Here is a 25,049-nt window from a genome sequence, read left to right as displayed (position 1 = left end):
CAGCTGCTGGCTGCGTGCCGCCGCGCTCAGCACTGCCGTGCACCAACAGTCTGAGCTCTTTGGCCTTGAAATGCAGTCAGCAAAGTTACCACCCCATGTAGTAGTAGTATTTTGAATAGTTCTACCGATTTTTACCATTATTGGGATTGTAAAAGATTTCAGACAAAAACTCCCAAGCCTTTTCTTGATTTTCTTTGTCACTGAAAAATATCTAGCAGTTAAAGAAGTTTCTGAATGTGCACATATGTGATTGTTTCTAACTTTTTAACCTAATCATATGTGATCTCCTCTCCTCTTGTATAATTCATGTAATTCTTTCACCCACATCATGTCGTTAGGTGCTCAGGACCCTGACCAGCGGGTAGAGGCAGTTGCTGCTGCTTGTCTCACCCATCCCAAGTTCATCCATGAGGCCCAGAGGCTCCTGAACCCATCCAGCATGCAGGGTGGGGGGATGGGGTAACGCTCGATTCTGAGACCCTGGTGTTCTGTAGCCACGGGAAGTAGTCTTGAGATCCAGCTTGCAGGCTCTGAATTCAAGAAAGGTGTGAGGGTTAAGTGGTTTGAAATTACCTGTACTCAGAATGCTGTTGCTAAAGAAGAGATGGATGATTTCTTGCATGTTAAAGAAGATAAAGGTTAAATGTGCTGGCAGAGGTTGAAAGGGCACACATGTGTGCCTTGTGCCGTGTTTTCATACCTCTGCCCCGTTTGATTTCAATTTGCACTCTTTGTGAAGGCGACATTTCTGGGGGAGATAAAGCCAAGAAGGGAGTAAAGCGAAAAAAAATTTCAGAAGACAATGGGGAGACAGCAAAGCGGCGGTCTGCTCGCGTCCGAAACACCAAGTGCAAAAAAGAAGAGAAAGTAGACTTCCAGGAGCTTCTGATGAAGTTCTTGCCATCCAGGTATAATGTATACTTTTTCAGATTTGCAGACACGAAGTTCCAGCATGTACCACCAGTGTTTCTTATTCCATTGCCACCCTTTCCGGACACCTCCTTGGTTTTCCATTAACATCTGTGCAAACGACTGAAGCACAGATCTCACTGGGTTGGGATCTAGGGCTTTTCTTGCCTCTGAATTTCCTGAGGAGAGAAACCATGGCTTCTTTTGGAAGACTAGGCACTTCTGGGGCCCGCAACAGATGGGAGGATTCCTCTCATCTGGAGGCAACGTGCTCATGTTCCTGTGCACTCACACCCACTTTTGGGAGGCCTGGGGCTGCTGTTCCTTGGATGCAGACACCAGGAAGCCCCACAGAAGAGGTTCGCCTTCTGTGTTGTGGCCCCTTCTGCTTCTCTGGCTTCTCCAGGCTCAGTAGCATTTCCTCACATTCTGAGAAGGTAGAGGATGGGCTGGTAAATCCTTCCTTGGTTTCGCTGGCTCTTAGTGTTCCTCAGAGAAGCCTCACAGGGAGGAGAAGGGGCCAGGTAGCCTGGAGTTGGGAGTCCTGGCCCCCAGTGCTCCTTCCATAGATTTTCACCAGCCTTCCCGCTTTTTGTCCTTGCCTTCTTGCCTCTTTCAGGGGCTCCCAGGCCCTCAGTTCCTGAACCACCCTGGGGTTTATGGTGCCAATGGATGGACTTCTTTTTTTTTCTTTTTCTTTTCTTTTCTTTTTTTTTTAAATTTGGGTGGGCTTATTGATGTTCCCTTCCCTCCTCTCACCCTAAGCTGAGTGGAGAAAATAGTGCAGTTTCTGCTGGTCTATCATCTTTCTGCCGTCTGATGTTTACTGCTCACAGTTCTTCTCTGCTGGGGCTTCCTCTCCTGTACCCTGTGTCTTTGTGAGTTTATGCTTTTTTATATCTTCACGGTCACTGGTGTGGAATTTGGAGGGTAACTGTATTCAGTGTGCCTCTTTACCCAGGAGTCCTCAGCTAGGGTTTTGGCTCATGGCAGTTGCTTTCAGTGATGGCAACATCCAAGTGGAGGAAGAGCCAGAGGCTTTTGGTGGACTGTAAATTCATTTTACGGCAAAATTTCCTATTTTTCCTTTTTTATTGCCTCTCTTTCTGTGGTGAAAGTGAAATGCTTAGAAATTGAGGTTGTTTTCAGTAAGCTGAGCTGCAGTGTTCTCAGATCAATTCCTCCTAAGGCGCAGTACTGGGAACACGCTTCCCTTTGGGAGGAACCACAGGGTGGTTGGTGCTGTGGTCGATGACACAAGAGGCCTGAGTGATCCATTTCCCCATCTGCCCTTTAGTCTGGTTGTCTCGCCCCCTCTATCAGGAATGGTTTTTATCTTTTTATCTTTAAGTGCGGTCCTATGTGGTTTTCACATCCGCTTCTTCGAATGGTCAGGCAAAAGCAATGTGACCCCTTAACTTCAGTGGTCACCCTGGGTGTGTGTGCACAGTAAGTGAATGAAGACACTGAAAAGCGCCCTGAGCACTGCAGGGCGGCGTGGTCCTTGGCAGGAGTAGGAAACAAGGGTACTTGCTGGGAGAGGCCCCCACGGTTTCAAAGCCCCGTGAGAAGCCGTGGGGAGACCAAACGCAGAAGGGCCTGATGTGCCCCTCCCATACTTCATACACCCACCTACCTTCTCCTTGCCCACTGGGCTCCCCTCAGGTCTTAGAACATACCAGATGTTCTTCTGGCCTGTCTGCTTCTTTGCATGACCGGTCCCTTTCCTCCTCCAGGGTCACTGTAAACATTATCCCCCTCAGAAAACTTCCTGACTCTGCCACCTAAATGGCAAGCATTCTGTTGGTCCTTTATTTGGGGTCTTTATTTTGGTGTATCTTCTTATCTCCCTTAGAAGGTAAGCCTACTGTGGGCAGGGTCTGCCACACTTATGTGCCTAGCATAGCGCCTGGCACGCGCCAGTGCTCAGTAATCATCTGTTGGTGGAATGAATGAATGAATGAATGAATGAATGGGTGAGGGTGCAGACCAGTCTCCAGATCATGAAGGCTGCCTAGAGGCCTGGGTTCTGGACCCTGCGCCTCACTTATTCTAGTTTCCTTCTGCCTGGCGCAGATTTCATTTCTCTGATAGTAAGAATTCAGGTTTCCAAATGTGTGGTGTGGCTTTTGTGATTTTGGTGTGTTCGTGCAGGCTGAGAAAACTGGACCCTGAGGAGGAAGATGACCCCTTCAATAACTACGAAGTTCAGTCAGAAGCCAAGCTGGAAAGCTTCCCAAGCATTGGGCCTCATAGGCTGTCGTTTGACTCGGCCACATTCATGGAATCTGGTAGGAACTGAACAATATGATCATTCGTGTGGGGAATTCTCACTCCCGTCATCCTATGACCTGCCTAGGTTTTGTTCTGGAGCAATGGTTCCGGGTGTGTTTTAAAAGATTTTATTTATTTATTTTTTAGAGAGAGGGGAAGGGAGGGAGAAAGAAAGGGAGAGAAACACCATATGTGAGAGAAACATCAATCAGTTGCCTCTCACACGTCCCCAGCTAGGGACCTGGCCCACAACCCAGGCATGTGCCCTGACCTGGAATTGAACCTGCAACCTTTCAGTTCACAGGTTGGTGCTCAACCCATTGAGCTATACCAGCCAGAGAGGTTCTGGGTGTGTTTTAAAATGTGGTCAAGGGGCTGCCTGGATTTGTCCTGGGCATGGGCTCCACAGCCAGCTGGGAGGTCTGCCAGCACATCCATGCTCATACTTGACTGTGCTCCCTGAAGGGTGTGTGCTTCAGGTCAAACCCAGTGGCATGGCTTTGCTAGTCAAATGTATCTGACACAACTGTTGAGTGCATGTTGTGTCCCAAACACCATGCTTTGTATTTTTTTTGTACTCTTTCGCTTAGTGCACATGGCAGCACTTGGAGGTCAACCCTTTAATGCCCATCTTAGACCTGGAGATTCAGAGAGGCTTGCTCACAACTGGAGAGGGCTGGAGCCAGGATTGGAACCTGGCAGCCTGACCTCAGTGCCACCGTGTGGTGGGAGGACACGGGCTCTCTTCTGCTCCCACCCTGCTCCTGCCATTGCTCTCTTCTCTCTTCCAAAGACAATGGGAGACCCTGGCACAGAAGGCCCTTTACTCAAGTCAGATTATTTCTCCTTCCCGGGGCAGAGAAGCAGGATGTGCACACGTTCCTGCTGGAGAATTTGACCAATGGGGGCATCCTGGAGCTGATGATGCGCTACCTGAAGGCCATGGGTCACAAGTTCCTGCTGAGGTGGCCCCCGGGCCTGGCGGAGGTTGTGCTCACCATCTATCACAGCTGGAGGAGGCACAGCACCAGCCTGCCCAACCCGCTGCTGAGGGACTGCAGCAACAAGCACATCAAGGTTGGGCGGGTGGGGGCCTCTCAAGGGCCACTGTCCGACTAGGACCAGGGGATGGGCACGGGGCCCTTCCGGGGGTGTGGGGCTGCTGCTGTGTCGAGCCTGCTTGGCTCCATTGACTTCCGGGCCTGGAACCTGGGCCCCTGGGAGGGTTGAAACAGGAAATCATAGACTCAGGTCTGTGCCTAGAGGGATCTCTGGTGGCTGAGTGGAGGATAGCCGCGGGGCTGAGAGTGGGCACCCAGGAGGCTGCTGGCAGTGAACCACGGCCATGGCGGTGGGGTGGGGGTTCTGGAGGCCGAGCTGACAGGATGAACTGAACCCATGTGGAGGTGAGGCATGAGATGGGTCAGGGCTGGTGACTGAGATGGAGAAGAGCCATCAGAGTCTGGGGAAAGTGAAGACTTGGTTATGTTGGGGTTCCAGGGACTGTTACTGATTTTTAAAAGGAAAGAAAGCAGATGTGCAGAGGCCGAGGATGGTTGCTCAGGGGAGTGGTAGTGGCCTCCAGCGGTGGCACAAGCATGCCCGGCCTGGCTGCCTGTAGCGCTCTGCCCCCCGGGCGCCTCCATTTAGTGCCTCCCAGGGCTCAGGGGTACCCAGGGCGTTCTCCCAGTGGAGGAAGAGGGCTAAATGCTGTGGAGGGGCACTGGGAGCTTTCAGAACCCTCTCCGCTGGTGTTTCTGGCTGGGGTCACTGCAGGTGAAAGAGCTTGGAGTTGGCAGGTACTTAGAGGCACGTGGGTCAGTGTTCCTTGGTTGTGCAGCCTCCTCCGGGAACCTCCACTGGGAACCCAGGGACTGCCTCTTGACACTTGCTGCCTGCTGAGCCTGCTCCCCTGTGGGCGGTGTGCAATGGCAGGAGGAGCTGAGGCTTTGGTCCCCAGACACGCAGATTGGTCATTTCCCAGCTGTGCCTGTGCTTGGACAGTGCTTCCTTATCACTGAGCCTCTGTTTCCTCGTGTGCTCAGGGAGCAGGGTGCCAACCCCAGGTACTTTTAAGGGTTGAGTGCAGTAGTGTGGATGCAGCATCTGCCCTGGCATTGGGCAGGCGACAGGTCTGCATCTGCATGGAGCAGTCCCTCAGGACTGAAGACTGGTCCCCAGGCTCCTCCGGGGTGTTGTCCCAGTACAGATCCATAAGCTTCTTTTAAAGTCCTGGCAAGTTGCCACTGATTATCGTCTACTAAGTGGGAAGTAGACGAACAATGTTTTTATCAAGGTAAATTTTAGTTTCGTATTGTTCCATTCCCCACCCTTTGACAACTCTTTGTGACCCCATTCCTGACCTTTTGGTGCCTGTTATGCAGGACATGATGCTGATGTCTCTCTCCTGCATGGAGCTCCAGCTGGACCAGTGGCTGCTGACCAAGGGTAGGAGCTCTGCAGGTAGGAGACATTCCATGTTCCGTGGCAGGGGTAACTTTCTGAACCCTCAGCAGTTGGGAGGCAGGGGGCGTGGGGAGGCTGAGCCACGGAATTCAGACTTGAATCTGCAGTAAGCACATTTCCTGGGTTGGCTTGTCAGGCCTGGAAAAATCCAGGGTCTCAGAGAAGTCCCCCGGACACTCAAGAAGTGGTTAGCAGCCGCTGATCCCCAGAGGGAGCCACCTACCTACTTTTCTGTTAGTTATGATTGAAAGAAGTGGGGTTAGTTTTCTCAAGTTACATGACAGTTTATGTGACCCAGTAGTTTTCCCAGATGGAGGGCTGAGGGTGACCTCTAGGGAGCAGAAGGATATCTGGACCCTGCACATGGAATTGATTTGTTTTGGCCTGACTTGTTTTCAGTGTCTCCTCGAAACTGCCCTGCTGGTGTGGTGAATGGCAGGTTTGGACCTGATTTCCCGGGAACCCACTTCCTGGGTGATCTTCTGCAGCTGTCATTTGCCTCGTCTCAACGGGACCTGTTTGAGGATGGCTGGCTGGAGTTTGTGGTCCGTGTGTACTGGTTGAAGGCTCGGTTCCTGGCATTGCAGGTTCGTTCAGTGATGAACTGCTTGGGGAGCATGCCCTGGCACCTAGTGGGGATGGAAGAGAGCTGGACGCCTTGTTGAGGATGTGTGTGTGCGCATGCGTGGTGCCTGCCTGAGCACTGGCCTCAGCTTGAGGAAGTGGGCCATGGCGGGGAGTTATCAGCCTCTCAGAAATCCCAGCCTGGTCACCAGTCTCTAGAGCACGTCAGAGTGACAGAGGTCTGGAAGGGATTTCCGGTGCCCCCTATAGAGCCCTCACTCAAGGTTGCCTTGGGGTTGTGACTCTGCCTACATTTTTCCGAGAAAGCCTGAGTGAGTACACAGATGGCTGCAGAACTTTCTGAAAGGGAATTAACCACCTGTCTTGTGTGAATTCTCAGAAAGCTTCCCTTTGGAGCCTGGTCTGAAGGCTGGGGTGGGCTGGTTGTTACCCACCACCTTGGCACATGGTGATACCTGGTGCAGGATGATAGAATGAGTAAGAGTGTCACGGTCAGCTCTGGAGTTAGGACAGGCCCCACTTTTAATCCATTTATTATTGTGATCTTTGAACAAGATACTCAGCCTTGCTTGTGTCCTCAGTGTTCTCACCTGTGGCACAGGGTTAATTTTACCTCCCCTTGGAGTTGTCATGTGAGTTCATTCATCTGTCCATCCATCCATGCGTCCATCCAACAGATACTGAGAGCCCCCACCATGTGTCAGGCCCCATTTCAGAGGGTGTAGCAGTAATTGGGTAAAACCGCCCTCATTGTGCCTGCAGCCTAGTGGGATCAGGAGGGTAAGGCACCTGGCGCAGCAGAGCGAGTTCCTTTCCTTCTGGCCTTGTCCCTTGACTGCTTTTCCTTTGGCCAGGGAGACATGGAGCAGGCCCTGGAGAACTATGACATCTGCACAGAAATGCTCCAGAGCTCCACTGCCATCCAGGCAGAGGCAGGGGCTGAGCAAAGAGACATTGTCATCCGGCTCCCCAACCTCCACAATGACTCAGTCGTTTCCCTGGAGGAGGTGAGTGGAAGTGTTCTTAATGGTGTTCCTTGGTCAGAGCTTTATGCTGGGTTGGCCTACGTAGACTAGCCCCACCTTTCTCTGAGAGCCAGGAGAGCAGCCCACCTGCTCTGTAGGGCTCTTTCCTCCCCGGGGAGGGTGAAGGGGCCTGCAAGGGGCAGCTCTGGCACACAAGGGCTCCTCAGACCCACACCCCCGTAATGGTAAGTAAGCTCGTCCAGGTGGCAGGGGACACGGGTGGAGGTATTTGCCTGCACGGTTTAGAGTGATTATTGCTCAGCTCTCTGGGCTGTGTGTGGTAGCAGTCCCAGCAGAATTAGAGGGAAACTCCAGCAGAAGCAGAACAGTGCTGGTCTGGCTGTGGGGCTGGGCCAGTGGTGCATGGTATGTAAGCCAGGCTCTTTCAGCTTCTAATCCTGTTCTCACTGTGCTGCTTCAGACCTCATGCAGTTCCATGTCTGTGACAAGGCGTCCACATGAGTTGAAAGAGGGCTTCAGATTCTTACAGAGTTGTTTCAGGGCAAGGCGAGTGCAGTGCCCCTGCTGCCTACATCCCGGGGACCATGGCGGGCTCCTGTGAGGAGAGGGCCTGGGGGTTAGTGACGTATGCTAACCTTTGGCCCGGGGCTCACTGCGTCTCTCGTATCCTGTGCTCCGTGGTTCCACAGGTCTGGTTCGCTGAACTGGGACTATAGGCCTGTGCAGCTCTTTTGGCATACTTTTTTCTGAACCTCTCTGCTTCTGGGTAGTTTTTGTTTTTGGTTATATTTGTTTTTTAAAGAATTGAATTCCTTGACCTTAATAAAAATACTTTTTATAAAGTATTCACCTAATGTAAACGCTGGTATATTAAGGAGTCTAATTTTGGGTCTGATGAATGCAAACATTGGCTGGATTCAGGGAGCATGTGAGGGGTTTGTCATTGGGCAGCAAATCTGGATTTTTTCCAGATCGATAAGAATCTGAAGTCGCTGGAGCGGTGTCAGTCCCTGGAGGAGATTCAGCGGCTGTACGAGGCTGGTGACTATGAGGCCGTGGTGCACCTGCTCCGCCCCACCTTGTGCACCAGTGGGTTTGACCGGGCCAAGCACCTGGAGTTTATGACGTCCGTTCCTGAGAGGCCAACACAACTGCTGCTGCTGCAGGTGTGTGTTCCTGTTGTCCCCCTTGCCCTCTTGTACCTTCTTTGCTGGGCGTGACAACCTAGAAAAGAAAAGCGGGAATAAAAACTGTAACTTGGCCTGCAGGAAGATGCCCGTCACAAAATGTGGGACAAAGCTGGAACTTAGGCATGCCGCCTGTAGGGTTGTACGTGGCTCACGGTGAGCCCACACTTGACTCTGAACTTTTTTGCATGGCAGAGAAGGAGGAAGAATAATCAGGACATTAGCCATCCATCCATCTGTTTGTTCCTTTGTCTTTTTAAATTACTTTTAAAATTAACTGTTAAATAGATATAAAAATGGATAAAATATCTGTACAAGGTAAAGAATTAAGATCAAATAAAAACCCACGTCTGGTCACGTCGTTGAAGAACACCAGCGTGATGTGTGACGGCCGTGTGCCTGCCTGGCTTCCTCCGTGCCTCTGTTCTTAAGCGAAGAACCCTTACCAAGAGCTCGCCTGCTACAGGACCTTCTGGCGCCGGACTTTGACTCAGCTTCTCTGTGACTAAGGTCCTCAATTCTAGGATGGGAATGATCGTTGTCTTTACCTCAGAAGCCTGTTGTGGGGATTATAAGAGTTAGTGTGTGCTGGCACCATGCCTGGCTTGTAGCAAGCACCATATGGGTGCCAGCTGTCATTGCCACCATCCTCAGGAAGCATGGAGTCAGATATAGAAGATGAGAAAAGTGATGTGCTTAATACCATTGCGTGGTCTAGGGGTCCTATCCCTTATGGTTCACATACACACTAATCACGTTATATTATGTTACTGGGTCCTTCTCCTTCAATTTGGAAAGAGAGCCCAGTCTTTTCTCAGGTTTTTTTGTCCAGATTACACGAAATATTGTAGTCAATAACTTTATTGAACTGGGAAATAGTTAAGAGGTGCAATTGTGGGAACAAATGGGGGCATCTCCACCCTGGTGAAAGGGGAAGAAAGAGTTGGTTCTGGAAAGGAAAGGAAAGGAAAGGAAAGGAAATGGGGAAGGAAAGGGAAGGAAAGGGAAGGAGGGAGGCAGAGAGGAGAGGTGGGAAAGAGGGTCTGGTTCTGGGCAGAGGAAGTCAAGAGGTTGAGGGATGAGTTTTTCTGACCTCACTTACCATGGCAGGTGAGGGGAGAGTCCAGTATGGCTGTGTGGGAGGGACAGTTGGGTGTACCCAGGGAGACCATTGGGTGGGTAGGAAGGGAGAGGCCAGTGCTTGCTGCCTTTGTGAGGTGGCCCCAATGGCTCAGATGTCGGTTTGCTTCTGTAACCTACAACTCCTGGGTGTGGCAGATGCCCTGTTGAATGGGGAGCTGCCGTTTGGGCAGGCGCTGAGCAGTCTGTGGGTGAGGCAAGGCCTGGGCCAAGAACCATGGAAACTCCTGCTTTTTGCAAATAAGTGCTCCTTGCTCAAGTTTCCTATTGTGGGGGTTCTTATTGCTATGAAAGAAATTGATCTCTTTTTCATCAACTGTTGAACATATTTTTCCCAGTTTGTTGTTTGCTTTTTAATTGTCGCTTGTATTTTTTTCCGACATACATAAGTTTTGAATTATGTTGTCAGATCTTTTGAAGTTTTCAGATGTTTTTGATTTTTTTCATTATGCTTAGGCAGCCTTTCCAAGACTGGAAAAACATTCATCCGCTCATTCCATGCACATGGATTGAGTTCCTACAGTGTTCCTGGCACTGGGCAGGGGAGCTGCTCTCATGGAACCTGTACTACACAAGGGAGGCAGACAAGAAATATGGCAGCAAACACACAAAAAGTCCTGTTGGCCTTTGTTTTCTTCCAGTGATGTTAACTGTTGCTTCATTGAGTGTTACAGGATGGGGGTCTGCCTTGGAATCCTCCCCTCCAAGAGTATGATGGCTGTCTCTCCCACCTTCTGTGTTCTTCAGATTAATGTATAGTTTTCTTATGGTTGAGCTGATTCTTAGTTCTTAATATTTTTGGTTGCTCTCTTGAGCAGGACCTTTTGGTTGGTCATTATGTTTTCTAACAGTACATGTCTGATTTATGGGAACCTTATTGATTTTTGCATGTTTATTTTGAATCTAGCCACTTCTCTGAAGTCCCATTATGTCTGAGAGTGGTAATGGGGTCTCCTCATTTGTTGGCAGTTATTCTTCTGCCTTTTAGCTCTTTCTGGCCTTGAGCACTGGGGATTGTCACATTAGAGTGCTGCTGGCAGGTCCTTGTCTTGCCTTTGACTTCCATGGAGACTCTGGCTGCAGTTTAGGGTCAGTAGTCTTTATCCTGCTAGAAAATAGCCTCCTGCCCCTTGCATGTTTGGCACTTGATCAGGAGGGGTCAGCCCAGGCCTTGGAGGCTCTACCTCTGTCCCCATGGGCTCCTTCACACCTCAGGGCCTTTTGCTAGAGTGCTCATTTTCTCTAAAGAAACACAGGCCTTGTGGCCCTGGCAATTAGGGCTTTTAAATTGGGGGGTAGTTTTGATCTGTGCTCAGATGTTGCAGCACATACCAAAGGCAGTTTTGGATGTTTCTGTCCCCACACCTGTTTGTGTCACCTCAGTGCGTGGCAGCTGCACGTGTCAAGGCTGGCAGGAGCCACTGCCGCGCCTCAGCTGTGGCGAGGGCAGAGCCGATAGGGCGCCAGGCAGCAGGTGCTTCCTGTGGGCCTAACAGGCTGCCCGCCAGATCTGCGAATTCACAGCCAGGCTGTTTCTCTGTGGTAATGAAAGAGGCTGAGGCCAGAGGGGTTTAAACGGGTTTCTTCTAGAACAAAAGGAAAGGGAGCTTGACAAGAGGCAATGGCTTTCAAAGGGGAGATTTTAAAATAGCAGTCAGAGTGCAGTGTGGCATACTGAGAGCCCCTTCGTGTCAGGATACTGTGCTGAGTGCATTACGGACATCGGCTCATTTAACGCTCAGGGCTGGGGCTCGGACGGGCTCAGTACCTCAGTCCACCTGGAAGGTGGCTTCAGCGCCACCTGGCCAGTGCCCCTGCCCTGGTCTTGGCTCAGGCCCTCCTCTGTGAGACAGTCCCTCCCTGGCAGTTGCCCTCCCCTGCTGAGATCCTCCAGAGCCCTGGCACTGGATGAGCACATGACTGGGTGGCCTGGGGAACAGTGAGAACTGACAGAAGCGGTGGAGTCACAGCCTCGTTTTGGCTGCTTCCCAGCTCTGTGGCCTCACCCTGTGTCCTGGCTTTATAAATGAGGAAACTGAGGCATAGAGGTTCAGCACCATTCTGAAAGCTCCCTAGCTGGTGGCTTGCCATGCTGAGATTGCACACAGGTCACCGTGTGCCCGTGCAGATGCCCCAAGGCTGTGTATGGTCCCCCTTTCCTTTGGACTGCCCCTCCTGTCTACATCCCGGCCACCCGCCCCTCAGTCCTAAGGACCAGGTGTGGCGAGCGTTGTCACAGTCCCCTCACGGCGCTTCTTCTCGCGCTCAGGAATCCTTGCTCCGGCTGAAGGACCACCGGCAGTGCTTTGAGTGCTCTGACGTGGCTCTGAACGAGGCGGTCCAGCAGATGGTGAATGCGAGTGAGGCCGCAGCCAAGGAGGAGTGGGTGGCTACAGTGACCCAGCTGCTGCGGGGCATCGACGAGGCGCTCTCGGCAGACAGCAGTGGCAGCATCCTGAAGGAATCGTCCTCTGCCACTGGCCTCATCCGGCTCACCAACAACCTCATCCAGGTGACCCCCTGCGCCTTCTTGCCCTGCCCTGCCCTGCCGCAGCCAGGGCCTGTCTGGTACCCCCCTCCTTCATAGTTCACCAGCTTTTCTTGTGAATTAGGTACCCCAAGGGGATACGTTGGCTTCACTGGCTGGAGAAACGTGGGTACCTCAGGTAGAGAGTGACCGTGCCCTGGCTGCAAACCTTCCTGGAGCTGGTGGGGCCTGGGGGTTAGAGACGGTGTAGCCCTTGGCTCCACAGGTTCCTTCTAGACCACGAGTTCAGAGGGGAGGAAGCAGGCTTAGCGCAGGAGGCCCTGGCCCTTGTGCCGCGAGCCAGAGTCAGAGCGAGGGCTGGAACCCAGGCCTCCTGTCCCTTGCTGGGCTCTCCACTGCCCCCGTTGTCCTGGCACTTATAGCTGAGGGGTGGTCCCAGCACTCTGCGTTGTCCAGGCAGGCTCCGTGGCAGGGAGCCTTCCTCTGAGCCGCTCTCGGCTCTTTCCTGGCAATCCCCACCCAGGCTGTCCGCAGCTTCTGCCATGTCCTCATCCTTAACATGCCCACCCTTTGTTTCTCCCTGCACCTTCACCGCTCTGCCTCAGCCCAGGCCAACGCCATCTTGCATGGATGGTGGCAGCACGCTCCCTCCAGTCCTCTGCCACCGTCCCCTCCCTGTCCAGCACCACGCTGCCGCAGAGGCACCTTTCCAAACCGGAAAGATGAAGGGGCTGCTCCCTCACTTCGCCCTTCACATCCCCTCCAGGGTGCCTGTCACCCAAAGTGCACTGATCCTCCCGCCTCCTTCTCTACCCCCATGTTTCATTTTCTGGGCCGCCTCTGGGGCCTCTGTGTGTGTATCTGTCCTCGGCCATCACCCTCTCTAGGGATCGGGTACGCCACAGCCACTTACCTGGCAGCCTTCTCTCAGGGGATTTCTTCTGTCTCCCCACCCCTCTTCTGCGACCCCACTACAGCCCTCAATTGCTTCCATTGCAGCAGCCATACTGATCCATGGCTCTCGCGGGGCTTGTCTCTAGGTCTCTTCACCCTGGGCCGTCCACTCCCCTGTGTCCTGTTCACCTCTGTCACCCTCGTGTCTGGCACAGGGCCCAGTACACAGTAGGAACCGCACATGGCATGGGAGAGGGGGGCCAGAGCTGGCTCCTCTGAGCCTGGGCATAGCTCTGTCGTCGGGCTCTGTGACCCTCTGTTTGATGACTTGATGGGATGCTGCTACGGCAGTGTTCCCACAGCAAACAGTGGAGCCGGGTCCCCAGCCCTGCCCCTGCTCTGCCCTGAGGACGCACCCTGGGTTAGGGGAGAGCTGGCCCTGCTGTGACATTCCTGCCCGCCACCCCCCAGATCATCGACTGCAGCATGGCTGTGCAGGAAGAGCCCAAGGAGCCCCACGTCTCCTCAGTGCTGCCCTGGATCATTCTGCATCGGATCATCTGGCAAGAAGAAGACACCTTCCGGTCTCTGTGCCACCAGCAGCAGCTTCAGAACCCAGCGGATGAAGGTGGTGGGAAGCGGGTCTGGGTGGGAGTGGTCCTTAACCTGTGCGTCCCTTGTCTCCTGCCTCTGCCCCAGGGCCCTGCCGCCCTCTCTAGGTGCTATGAGTGGGCTTGGGGCTTAGTTGACAAGACTTTTTTTTGTCACTGGGACAGAGGCAGAGGCTCCCTTAGGGAGCTCACTGTGCAGCAGGGTCAGGAGTTAGTGGGCGTGTGAAGTGTTTCCTATGTGTTGCAGCTGTCGGCGCGGAGGAAATGACAGCAGGGTGAGTGCTGTGAAGGGTGCCATCGCTGCTCTAAGAGCCCTCATGCCTGCTCCCTCCTTTGATTTCCACAAGAGCTCTGCGAGATGGGCAGCCGTGTGCCAGCCCTTACCTCTGCCCCCCACGGCTCCTCCTGTGTGTGGGCCTGTGAGGCCAGAGGGTGTGCACAGCGGGAGGGCAGCGTGTTCCGGATCGCAGCTGGCGCTTCTTGGCTGTGTAACCTTGGGCAAATCGTGTAACCTCTCAGCCTCTATTCCCTATATCCACACTGGGAATAATGGTACCTGTCGCGGAGGATTGTTCTCAGGACAAAATGGAGTAATAAAGCCATCACCTACCGTGGCAAATCAGTGCAGGCACGTGGAGGTTCTGAGTGCAGAGTAGTCGCTGTGCGTGGAGAGGCTGGAGAGGGCAAGCCCAGGACCCTTCATTGGAGATGGCACTTGAGCCATCAACACAGTGGTACCACCTTGCATAAATTACACAACAATAACAGCTAAATGACATTTAAGCAAGATTGTCTGTATTTCTACCAAATGATTTTTTCCCCTTTGGCTTTCTTGCATTTTCTGTCTGAACGTAACCAATGTACATATACTTTGTATATAGCTATGATTGTAATACATATACTTAGCTTAAAATTAAATTTATTGTTATTTTTTCTCAGTAACTGGAAAAATCAGAAGAGTGGAAAGAAAAGAAAGCCAGCCCTATTCCAGTGACCACAGAGTTGGCATGTGGCGTGTTTCCTTCTATTCACTCTCTGCTTGCTTAGTCCCAGTTATTTATCAGCTCCTCACAGCATGTCAGACCCCTGTGAAAAAGATACTTCAGGCTCTGACAGGTGGGAGGAGACGGACAGGAACACCAAGCAGTGGCCAGCTGGGTGGGGGTTGGGCCGAGGACTGGGGAGAGCAGTGGCAGAGGAGGACACTGGAGAGATGTAGAAGCGTAGACACAGGGGGACACAAGGGAGCTAGGCCATGCGGGATGGACAGGGAAGGGGCCAGATTGAGAAAGATGCTAAAACCCTATTTCATAAAGCTCCATAGTCTCATAAGGCTGCTGAGAGGTGCCCCGCTTTACTGCTGGACTGGCTACTGTATTTCTCCTTCACGGGTCACACTTCAAGTGAACACCTCATGCATACCTTTTTGCTTCTGCTAAATTGATTTTTTAAAAATTTCTAGGATGAATATCTTTAGAGCTCTTGACAAATAGTACCTCTATGTTTTCCAAAAGGGTTTTAGTGGTGAAAATTAAAATTTACATACAAATGCTTATTATTTTTCTTATAAAAATGATACAAAAAATCCCTCCTGGATTAAGGGTCTCCCTCCCCCCCCAGATTAATTATGCAAACAAAATAGTTTCTAAAACACTGCCAGTGCACAAACAAGAAAAGGGGGTCAGTCAAATGCCGTAAACTTTGAAGATGTAGGCCAAGGAAAGAAATCAAAGATTCGGGTGGACCGGTAGCAGGTATGGCTCCTGTCCCTTCTCTGCCCTTAGCAGGAGAACTCAGGGAAGATGGCCAGTTGATAGAATCCTGGGATTTATTGTTAATATCCTCACTTATAGACAGTGGACTGGGAGGGAAGGCCCTCCTTATCTCCCTGGGCCTGGCAGAGGCAGGAGGGGCTGCTGGGTCCTACCATCGTCCAGTGACCAGACTGTGTCGAGGGCAGGGGCCCAGGGACAAAACTCACTTCTGGTCAGGTGGTGAGGGGCCTGGTGTAAGACATTTGTCACATATTGAGCTCTCTGGGAAGTAGTCACTGAGATGGCTTATTGGGGAAGGTTACTTGTGAAAGGAAGAGGGAGGAGGCAGGGTGGGGCCAAGGGATACGTCCAGCTGTGATGCAGGCCTGACAAAGACTTGGCCTGGAACAGGGAGCTCTGGAGCAGGAGGTGCCCATCCAAGCTGCTGTACCAGGTGACAGGGAAGTAGCCAGGCCTTCACATACCCACCTTTCTCAGTCACTGGATGTGGCCTCCCGTAGGAAGTGCATGACTCGGGTGAGGGGAGTCTCTGCAGATGCAGCAGCTCCTGAAGGAAACAGCAGCTGAGGGCTGTCTGCTGACTGCACTCCTCTCGCCAAGCAGCAAATCCTGCCTTAAAGGGATCTTAGAGGAGAAAACAAAGCGTAGGTCCTCCAGCAATGACTGCATCAGCCCTAGCCAGGTGGACCTCCCTTCCTCTACCTCTGTAGACACAGGATACGGAAAAGTGGGTTGAGAGCAGCACCCGCTTTACAATTACAGCTTTGAGGAAAGGTCTCATGTGGGACAGTGCCCCAGAAAAGTCATTGACGGTGTATTGGAGCGCTTAGCCTGGAGGGGCTACCTTAGCTGACTGTAAACGGGATCGAAGGAGAGGACGTGGCAAGTGTTGTGATGTTGAAGCCCGCTCCCCGCCCCATGTCGGGGACAAAGAGGAAAGGAAGGACATACCACAGCAAAAAACAGATGAACTCGGTCTGGAAGGAAACATGTGCGAAGAAACAGAGGCAGAGGCCCTGTAAATGATTTGCACAAGAAAACGACTTATTTAAAAAATTTGAGCTGATAAAATGAAATGAAAAATTGCAGAACTAAGCAAAAACACTGCAAACCAGATCTCACCATTATAAACTAATAAACCAAAACAGCAAAGAGCAGAATGACTACAACTGAAACAAGTGGATGAGATTAAGAGCTAAGGAAATTGGAGAAGAGATGACAGGTATGGAAAACAAAGGTAGTCCAGTATGAGGATAAATGATGCTCTGATGGAAAGACCTCAGCAGTGAAACTGAAGGAGCAACCAACCCAGCATTAATACAGGGAAATTTCTCTGAATTGTGATAATAACTGAATCTTCAGATTCAAAGTGTATAGTACATGAGGCTCATTTCAGGTTTCTCCACAGCAGCGTCTAGGGCAGTTGTGGTGTTGTCTATATGCTCTCAAGGAAAGCAAGTAGGACCTCAGCTGTCTAGCCAGATTATTTGTAATTAAAGTGGTAACAGACACTTATCAAGAGGGATTCCGGCTCCTATGAATACTTCTTAAAAACACTACTGGAGGATGAAGTCAGCAAACCAACATGAGTCTGAGTGAAGAAGCCTGGGAAGGAACTTGTGATGAGCACCAGAAAGCAACTGGGCTAATTAAGGCTGCAGAATAGAATGTACAACCAGTACTTCTGTTACAACCAGAAGTACTACAGATAATGTATGCCCCAAATATTGGGAGAGGGAGGGGAAAGAAGGGAGTATTACAAAGCTATTACTCATCTTGCACAACAGTCATTTGATGCTGTTGAAAATGGAAACTAAAAGGCCAATTAGAAAACCTAATGGCTTGAACTTCTTAATGATCTTCTGACTTTTTAAACCAGTGCTTTTCATACTTTTTTAACTTGGGCTGACCAACAGTAAAAAGAACGAAACAAATTCTGCGAAAGGATCTTTATTCTACTGGGTAGGATTCCCTCTAGTATTTTCTATTCTATTGTATTTAATTCTAATCCTCTAGGATAGGAACATCCTAAAAATGTCAATTACAAGCCCACTAATAGGTTATGTCCCACTTTCAAAAATACTGAGGGATCTTTAAAGAAACTAGGAATAGTTCTAGTGGTAAACGTTTAACTGAAATTTGATAGTTCTTTTTTCTTCTGTAATATTCAAATAGACCTAAGTATAAGGATTTTTGATTTAAGAAATGATGTACATAGTATGGGTTCTGTTGTTAAAAATTATTCATTTTTTCCAAAATGTCTCATCTATGCACAGAAAGATGCTGCCAGTAATGCTCACCAAATGTCTACTTAGTGAATGAATCATTTTTTTCTTTATACCTTACTGTATGATTTTGATTGCTTAGTAAAGCCAGTCAAATCATTACTTATTTAAAAAGACAAAAAGATAAAAAAGGAAAGAAAGGAAAATCTGTAGCTACCTTGGTAATGAAAGCAAAGCGCAAGGGAGAGACTGCCTGCAGCTCCCTCGCGTGCCCCCTGCCAGCTCACTGTCCGTCTGGTCTCTCCCCAGTGATGGCTGAGACACCCATGCTCCCATCCTCCCTCATGCTGCTCAACACAGCCCACGAGTATTTGGGCAGGAGGTCCTGGTGTTGCAATTCAGACGGGGCTCTGCTGCGATTCTACGTAAGTGCCTGGGCTTGCTTGGCCGGCTCCTGCTGTGGGGCCTACTGTGCTTTGACTTGTTGTGCAGATATGACAACGCAAAGTTTCCAGAAAGCCTGAACTTGATGTCCTGCGCACCTGAGGTTCCAGGGCTCTGGACCTGGCCTTGAACTATAGGCAGATTTAGATCCACTAGTCGTTACTGAGTCTGTTATGTGTTGGGTTCAGGGCCAGGCCTTTAATAGTAATTTTAGAAGTAAATACTGCATCCACCACCTTCTGTTGAGTCCTGTTTGCCTAGCTCCACTAATCATGCCAGGTGTAGTAGTCAATCAATAGCTATTGTGTTCATTCAATCAGTAAATACATACTTAGTGAGTGAAAATAGACTTCCTCGGTTTTGCTGGCTTTGATTGATGGCTTACTGGCTATAAGGAGCATGATCCCTGTCCCCAAATCTTACTGTTGAGCTCAAGGCCGAGCAGCTCTCAGACAAGTTACAGAGCACAGGAGGGGCACCCAACCCAGCCGGTAATATCTGTAAATAAGTGTTTTAGTGGAATATAGCCACATCCACATTTATATGTTAATATTAACTAGGGCTGCTTTTGCAATACAGTAGCAAGGTTGATTAGCTCTGATAGAGTCCATATGGTCTGGGAAGCCTAAAATATTTACTGTTTGGCCCTTTAAAAGAAAAGGTTTGCTCTCCTCTGCTTTAAACCCTTTCAGTGAGCATACCCTCTCCACAGCTGCCATCTCTCTCCTCAGTCCTGATCCTCCCTCACTGCCCTCTGCTTTCCTTGTGCCTCTCATCACCTTCTGGCATGCCATGGAATTTATTCTGTTTATTGTGTGTCTCTTCTCCATTGAAATGGAACTTCCACAAAGGTAGGGATTTTTGTTAGTTTTGTTCACTGCTAGGTCCAAGTACCTAGCATAGCACCCAACCCATAGTAGGTGCTTAATAAATATGGGTTGAATGAATGAGTGAGATTAATGTATGTGTAAAGCACTTGTAGGAGGACTTGGAGACCTATCTGACTGGCTCGGGGCCCTGGAGCTGGTTAGTGTCTGAGGCAGGTTCCAGCCCCAGCTGTAGATGCCTGAGTGTCTGCCCAGCCCTGTGACCTTCAAGAGCCTCTGGGGTGACCCTGGGTCAGCTTCATGCTCCAGGACCATTTTTGGAAAAATTGTGCCAGGCCGAGTCACTAATGCTTCTTAGGAATCAGTGATTCCCTTCTTTTGCCTTCCCTCTCCCAGCCTGAGAGTGTTGGGACACTCTACTCCCACAGGGTTGCCTCCACGAGGCAGGCACTCCTATGCTGATTTAGGGGCAAGTCGAGACTGAGGTAGCACCTTTGCGAACTGCTATCCAGTGGGAGTGGCGCTAAGAGGAAAGAGCAGATAGATGGGTGATGATGGGATGGTCCTGCTCTTTTTTTTTTTCCCCTCCAATCTGTGTCTTTTCTGGTGCAGCATGAATTTTAGCTGCCAGGATCTGCCAGTTGAAGTTGAGGGAGGAGAAGTTGTGTGAGTGGTGCTGTGTTTCATAGCTCCTAATTTTCCTGCCTAAGGTCCGCCTGCAGCAACCTCACTTTTGTGGACATGGCATCCCTGCTTGTTAAAGGTACCCTCTCTCTGCTCAGAGCCTGACCATCCCAGAGCTCTCTGCCTGCCGCACTCTTCCTCAGGGTCTGCATGGCTGGCTCATCCTCTCCTTGCCATGCAGGTCTCAGCTTAGAAGGCACCTTCTCAAAGACATCTTCCCTGGTCCTGCCACTCTCCGTCCCATTGACCTCTGGGCAGCCTTCCTATTTGTTTCTGTATCACCTGCCCATGCCCCCCAGCAGATGGCATCTTGGAGACCAGGGACTTTTAGAAGTCTTGCTGTCTGAAGCATGTCTAGGGCCCTGAGCAGAACCTGGCAAAGATTACTGCCCATTTGATATTTATTGAGTGAATCAATGAACGAACATAAAGACATTCATTCACTGATCCAGAAATGCTTGCAGAGCACTCATCATTCTGGGTACTGTGGAATTTAGAAAGGTGAATACTTTATTGCTGCCTCTTCTCAGGGCCCCAGATTCCTGGTGGACAGGGAAAGGGCTTTGTCTTGAGAATGCTTTGTGGCCAACATAGGGAGACCTTTGTGTATTTTGTTTTCTTGCATAGAGTGAAAATGTTCCTGAGGGGGAAATCCTCCTGGATCTCATACTGAGAGTTATATTTCTTTCCATATGTTCAGTTTGGATTGTTGAATGCTTATCCAGTCATCTGCACTCAGCTCAAACAGTCCCTGTCTTGTGGAGCCTTTACTTACTAACTTGTAGCCAGTCCCTCTTACACTGTGTCCTGTGTATCACCACCCAGACTGTGCAAACATTAACTACCTGCTGTATTTGCTGTAAACTGATCTTCTAATAAAAACAAAAAGTCACATTCTCTTGGCTATCCTTGACCCTTTCCTATTCCAAAACATTGTAAGATTGATTAGGAAAAGTTCTGTGAAGCCTCTACCTATTGGAATTTGATTGGAACAGCATTGACCTCAGATTAATTTAGGGGAGAGCTGCGATTTTTATATGTTTGAGTCTTTCCAGTTATAAACATGTGATCTCCCTTTTTTAGGTCTTATGTTTTCATGTTCCTTAATATGGTTATATAATTTTCTCTTTAAAACTCATATGTATTTTGTCAGATTTATACTTAGGTATTTTTTTTATTACTGCTGTAAATAGATATTTAAAAATTAAATTTTCCATTTTGTTTTTGCAGATACATAGGAACACTATTTTTTAAAAAGATAAGTTTTTTGCTTTTGCCACATAGCTTAGTTGGTTAGAGTATTGTCTGGACACACTGAGGTTGTGGGTTTGATCCCCAGTTAGGACACATACAACAGTCACCCAATGAATGCATAAGTGAGTGCAACAACAAACTGATGTTTCTCCCTCTTTCTCTCTCTTCTCTCTCTCTCTCTCTCAAAGTCAAATAAAAAAAAATAAGTTTCTCTTATGCACAGCTTCTTTGCTTATTGCTTTTATTAATTCTGGTGGGTTGTAGATTTCTTGAATTTTCTATGTGGGCAGTCATATATTGTCAATGAATAACAGTTTTTTCTCTTTTTTTCGATATTTATTTATTTTCTTCTTGTCTTACTTTCTTGTCCAGCGCTTAACAAAACTTTTCTGTAAAGGGACAGATAGTAAATCTCTTAGGCTTTGTAGGTCACAGGTCTCTGTCGGAACTACTGGGTGCTCCCACTGTAGTGCAAAAGCAGCCATAGAGGATACATAGTAAAGACATTATGTAAACACTTGTGGATGTTGAAATTTGAATTTCATGTTTCAGGTGTTACAAAGTCATATTTTTCTTTTGATATTTTAAAGTCATTTAAAAATGAAAATGCTGTTCTTAGCTTCTGGGCAAGAAAGACAATGGTGGGATTTGTCCCGTGGGTCATAGTTTGTCACTTATCTAATTAATGCTCTCTCTCTTTTTTGGGGGGAGGGGTGTGGGGATAATTTTTAAACTGCTGTCTCTTTTTCTTTAGTCATTATTGTATAGGTTGATTTAGATTTTCTCTTCTTGTCAGTTATGTTTTGGAATAGTGTCCACTTAAGCATAAAATTGTTCATGATGTTTGCTTATGATTTAAAATGTCTCTGTGCTACCCCTAGTTATGACTCTTTTTTCATTGCTAAAATTGTCTTTTCTCTACCCCTCTTTTAAAACCAATCTTTTCTGAGGTTTATCTAAATTAATTTTTTTTTTGAACTATCAGCTGTTGGTTTATTGCTCTATTTTTTTCTTTGCTTTCTAGTTAATTGCCACTTTAATATTTATTATTATTATTATTATATTTGTGGGTTTAAAAAATTTTGTTTTTTGCTTTTTTTAATCTTCTCTTTTTTGGATTTACTTTGTGTTTTTTCTAACTTACTGAGGTGTGAATGATTATTTTAGTGTTCATGCTTCTAATACATGTATTGAAGGTTATAATTTTTTCCCAAGTACATTTTTAGCTATATGCCATAATTTTGACATTTGGTATTTACTATCTTTTGGTAGTTGATTTCTAATTTTATTGAATTATATTCTGAGGATGTGGCGTGTATCATATCTAGTCCTTGGTACTTGTTGAGACTTGCTCTTTTTCTAGTTTTTGGTCAAAATCTCATCATGGATGTTTGAAAAGAATGTGTATTTGCTAATAGTTGGGCATAACCATAGCAATTAGATCTGCTATCCACAGACACCACTTTTTAACTGTGTTGTCCTTATCCTCTGTAATCCTCACTAATGGTTTGTCTGAGAGAGGTTTCCTCCGCCCTAATGGGATTTATCATCTCACATTGTAACTATTTGTTTAATTAATTGCCCTCCATTGGAATCTGAGCTTCTTAAAAGCAGGGACTGTGTTGCCCTGGGCTTAGCCTAGAAAGGTGCTCAGTAAGTATTTGAGGAGCAAAAGAAGTGATAAAGGAATGAGTAAGAATTTCTCAGAGGGCATATGATATCTCCTTCTAGCAGCAGGTAGAAGCAGACTGGGTGTGCCGAGAGAGCCTGCTTGGCAAGCCCCTCACTAAGCCACTCCTAGGGCTGGTCCAGAATGGCTCCCCTGAGGAAGGCAGGCCCTTTCCAGAAAATGGGCCCGGCAGACACTCAGGTTAACAGAGTTGATAGAGTGGTGGTCATCCTGGGGCCCCGCTGTGCCAGGGAGGCCTTGGGCCCTCTCCTCAGGCCTCTCTTCACTCGCTGTAGGTACGAGTTCTCCAGAAGGAGCTTGCTGCATCCACCTCTGAAGACATGCACCCCTATAAGGAGGAGCTGGAGACAGCCTTGGAGCAGTGCTTCTACTGCCTGTACAGCTTCCCCAGCAAGAAGAGCAAGGCCAGGTACCTGGAGGAGCACTCTGCCCAGCAGGTGAGGCGCCACACCAGGCCCGCTGCTCCCACCCCTGCCGGGAAGAGTGGACCTCAGGGAAGCAGGGCTCTGAGCACTCCCAGGGTGAGACTTGCAGCTCCGAAGTCCTGGGTTTGAGTTGTATCAGGAGCACGAGAAGATGGCCTGACATAATCTGATCCTTGCACAAGTGGCTTCATAAGGGTTCACTCATCATTCAAGAGAGCAGCATGGCAATTTTTAATAGCTTTTCTTTTAACAATTTGGATAATATGAATAATTTCTTAGAGGTTTTTCATTTTTTGTTGTTTTGATTTTCAGAGCACTGTTGGGAGTATTATGACTCAGCAATACTCTCAGTTATTCTCTGATCTTACAGATTCCATCCCCTAAATGTAAACTCCTTTTGGCAGGGCCCCTGCTGTGGCCACTGCACAGAATGTGGACCCGCCTTGGCCCAGAGCAAGCACCGGGTCAGTATTTGTCAACCAAATGGCGGGCGGCCGAGGCAAATAGAGGGTCAGTGGCCCACGATCCCCACCCTCTGGCCTGGCCACAGTCACATGAATTCACAAAGTGCAGCCCTCAGTCTCCAGCATCTCCAGCATGTCCAGGATTTTTCTTTAAAAAAATCAGGAAGCCAGTGCACTTGCTGCTCTTCACATACTGGGGTTTGGGTTTGGGGATTACAGGGGGCATGCAGATTTTTCAAAGTATGTGGGAATTGTTTTATTTTTAAAAAGATTTTATTTATTTATTTTTAGAGAGAGGGGAAGGGAAGAAGAAAGAGAAGGAGAGAACCATCAATGTGTGGTTGCCTTTCACATGCCCCCACTGGGGACCTTGCCTGCAACCCAGGAATGTGCCCTGATGACCCTTTGGTTCCCTGGGCAGGTACTCAGTGCAGGAGCTCACCAAGCAGGGCTGTGGGACTTGTTTCAGACTCTCTGATACATTGTAACCTTGTCTACACCTACACTGCCATTCCTTGGAAGAACTTTCCCTTTGTGCTTTGCCCTGACCACACTGTGATCAATCTTCTCTTTTTTTCAAGGTGGACCTGATGTGGGAGGATGCCTTGTTTATGTTTGAATATTTTAAGCCCAAGACTCTTCCTGAATTTGACAGCTACAAGACCAGCACTGTCTCTGCCGACTTGGCTAACCTCTTGAAGAGAATTGCCACCATTGTGCCCCGCACAGAGAGGCCGGCCCTGAGCCTGGACAAAGTCTCTGCATACATTGAGGGGACCTCGGCTGAGGTGGGGGCTTATGTCTAACCTTTGCTTACCTTACTGCTGCTTATGTGCCTTGGTTCTGCACCAGAAGTCAGGGCCATGAGAAGTGAGGGCCTGTCCTGTGCTGATGTGAATGGTCCTGGGTTTGAAGCATCACTGGTTACATTGAATCCTTGGCTCCACCTCCTCTTATTTTTGTCCTCTCACCTGCCAGGTGCCCTGCCTCCCAGAAGGGGCTGACCCCTCCCCTCCAGTAGTGAATGAGCTCTACTACCTGCTGGCCGATTACCATTTTAAAAACAAGGAGCAGTCCAAGGCCATCAAGTTCTACATGCATGACATCTGCATCTGCCCTGACAGGTGGGTGGCTGGGGCCAGTCACCTTGGTGTGAGGCCAACCTGCTGGGGCAATTAGGGACACTGTAGCTCAACAAGCTCTTTCCTGACCATGGCAAGAAGGCCAGGGGAGAAGGAATGACAAGGTGGCTTAGACTCTACAATTAATAGGAAAGTCTCTCCATAAAAAGAAAAACAACAGAGAAAGCCTCTTTCTGGAAGACCCTTGGGATTGGCATTGGGATCAGAGAAGGCATCCATCTGGACCTGACCTGCAGGGCAAGGATGTGCAGCCTGGCTCCACATGGGCTGTGTGCCATCCCCTTTTCTAGCTCCTGTACTGGGAGGTTGGCTGATGTGTACTCCTTCTTCCATTGCAATGTCTTTAATTACGGTGGTTTTCTCATTTTGGGGCGGGGAGTAATTGAAACACCAAAGCAGGAGTTCTCGTTCCCTCTCTGATGCAGTGCGCTGTTGGCAGTAGCGACAGTCGCAGTGCTAAGTGCACTAGAGCCCGTTGCGCATCAGGCTCGTGCTTCCTTCCCACTGTGCCCGGGTAGCTTTTTATTAAAATGTGGTGATTTGTCTGCACGTCCTGAGATAGGATGATAGGATGCTAAG

The 25,049-nt window shown here is 49.1% G+C and overlaps 1 protein-coding gene across 1 annotated transcript in view; it reads left to right on the top strand.

The window, feature by feature from the left end:
• CABIN1 (calcineurin binding protein 1) overlaps positions 1–25,049 on the top strand; it is a 132,552-nt gene that overhangs the window by 19,385 nt on the left and 88,118 nt on the right. Inside the window, exons 10-22 of the mRNA XM_054592826.1 lie at positions 740–908; positions 3,064–3,200; positions 4,043–4,260; positions 5,568–5,646; positions 6,049–6,236; positions 7,089–7,241; positions 8,192–8,386; positions 11,817–12,059; positions 13,401–13,557; positions 17,850–17,965; positions 22,715–22,876; positions 23,910–24,116; positions 24,307–24,452. Of these exons, the coding sequence (XP_054448801.1) occupies positions 740–908; positions 3,064–3,200; positions 4,043–4,260; positions 5,568–5,646; positions 6,049–6,236; positions 7,089–7,241; positions 8,192–8,386; positions 11,817–12,059; positions 13,401–13,557; positions 17,850–17,965; positions 22,715–22,876; positions 23,910–24,116; positions 24,307–24,452 (2,170 nt within the window). The remainder of the gene's footprint in view (positions 1–739; positions 909–3,063; positions 3,201–4,042; positions 4,261–5,567; positions 5,647–6,048; positions 6,237–7,088; positions 7,242–8,191; positions 8,387–11,816; positions 12,060–13,400; positions 13,558–17,849; positions 17,966–22,714; positions 22,877–23,909; positions 24,117–24,306; positions 24,453–25,049) is intronic.

This window comes from Pteronotus mesoamericanus, unplaced genomic scaffold, assembly GCF_021234165.1.
Source record: "Pteronotus mesoamericanus isolate MK-2021 breed Mesoamerican mustached bat unplaced genomic scaffold, CSHL_Meso_final scaffold_371, whole genome shotgun sequence".
NCBI classification, from domain to species: domain Eukaryota; kingdom Metazoa; phylum Chordata; class Mammalia; order Chiroptera; family Mormoopidae; genus Pteronotus; species Pteronotus mesoamericanus.
This window is presented reverse-complemented; position numbering and strand designations above follow the sequence as displayed.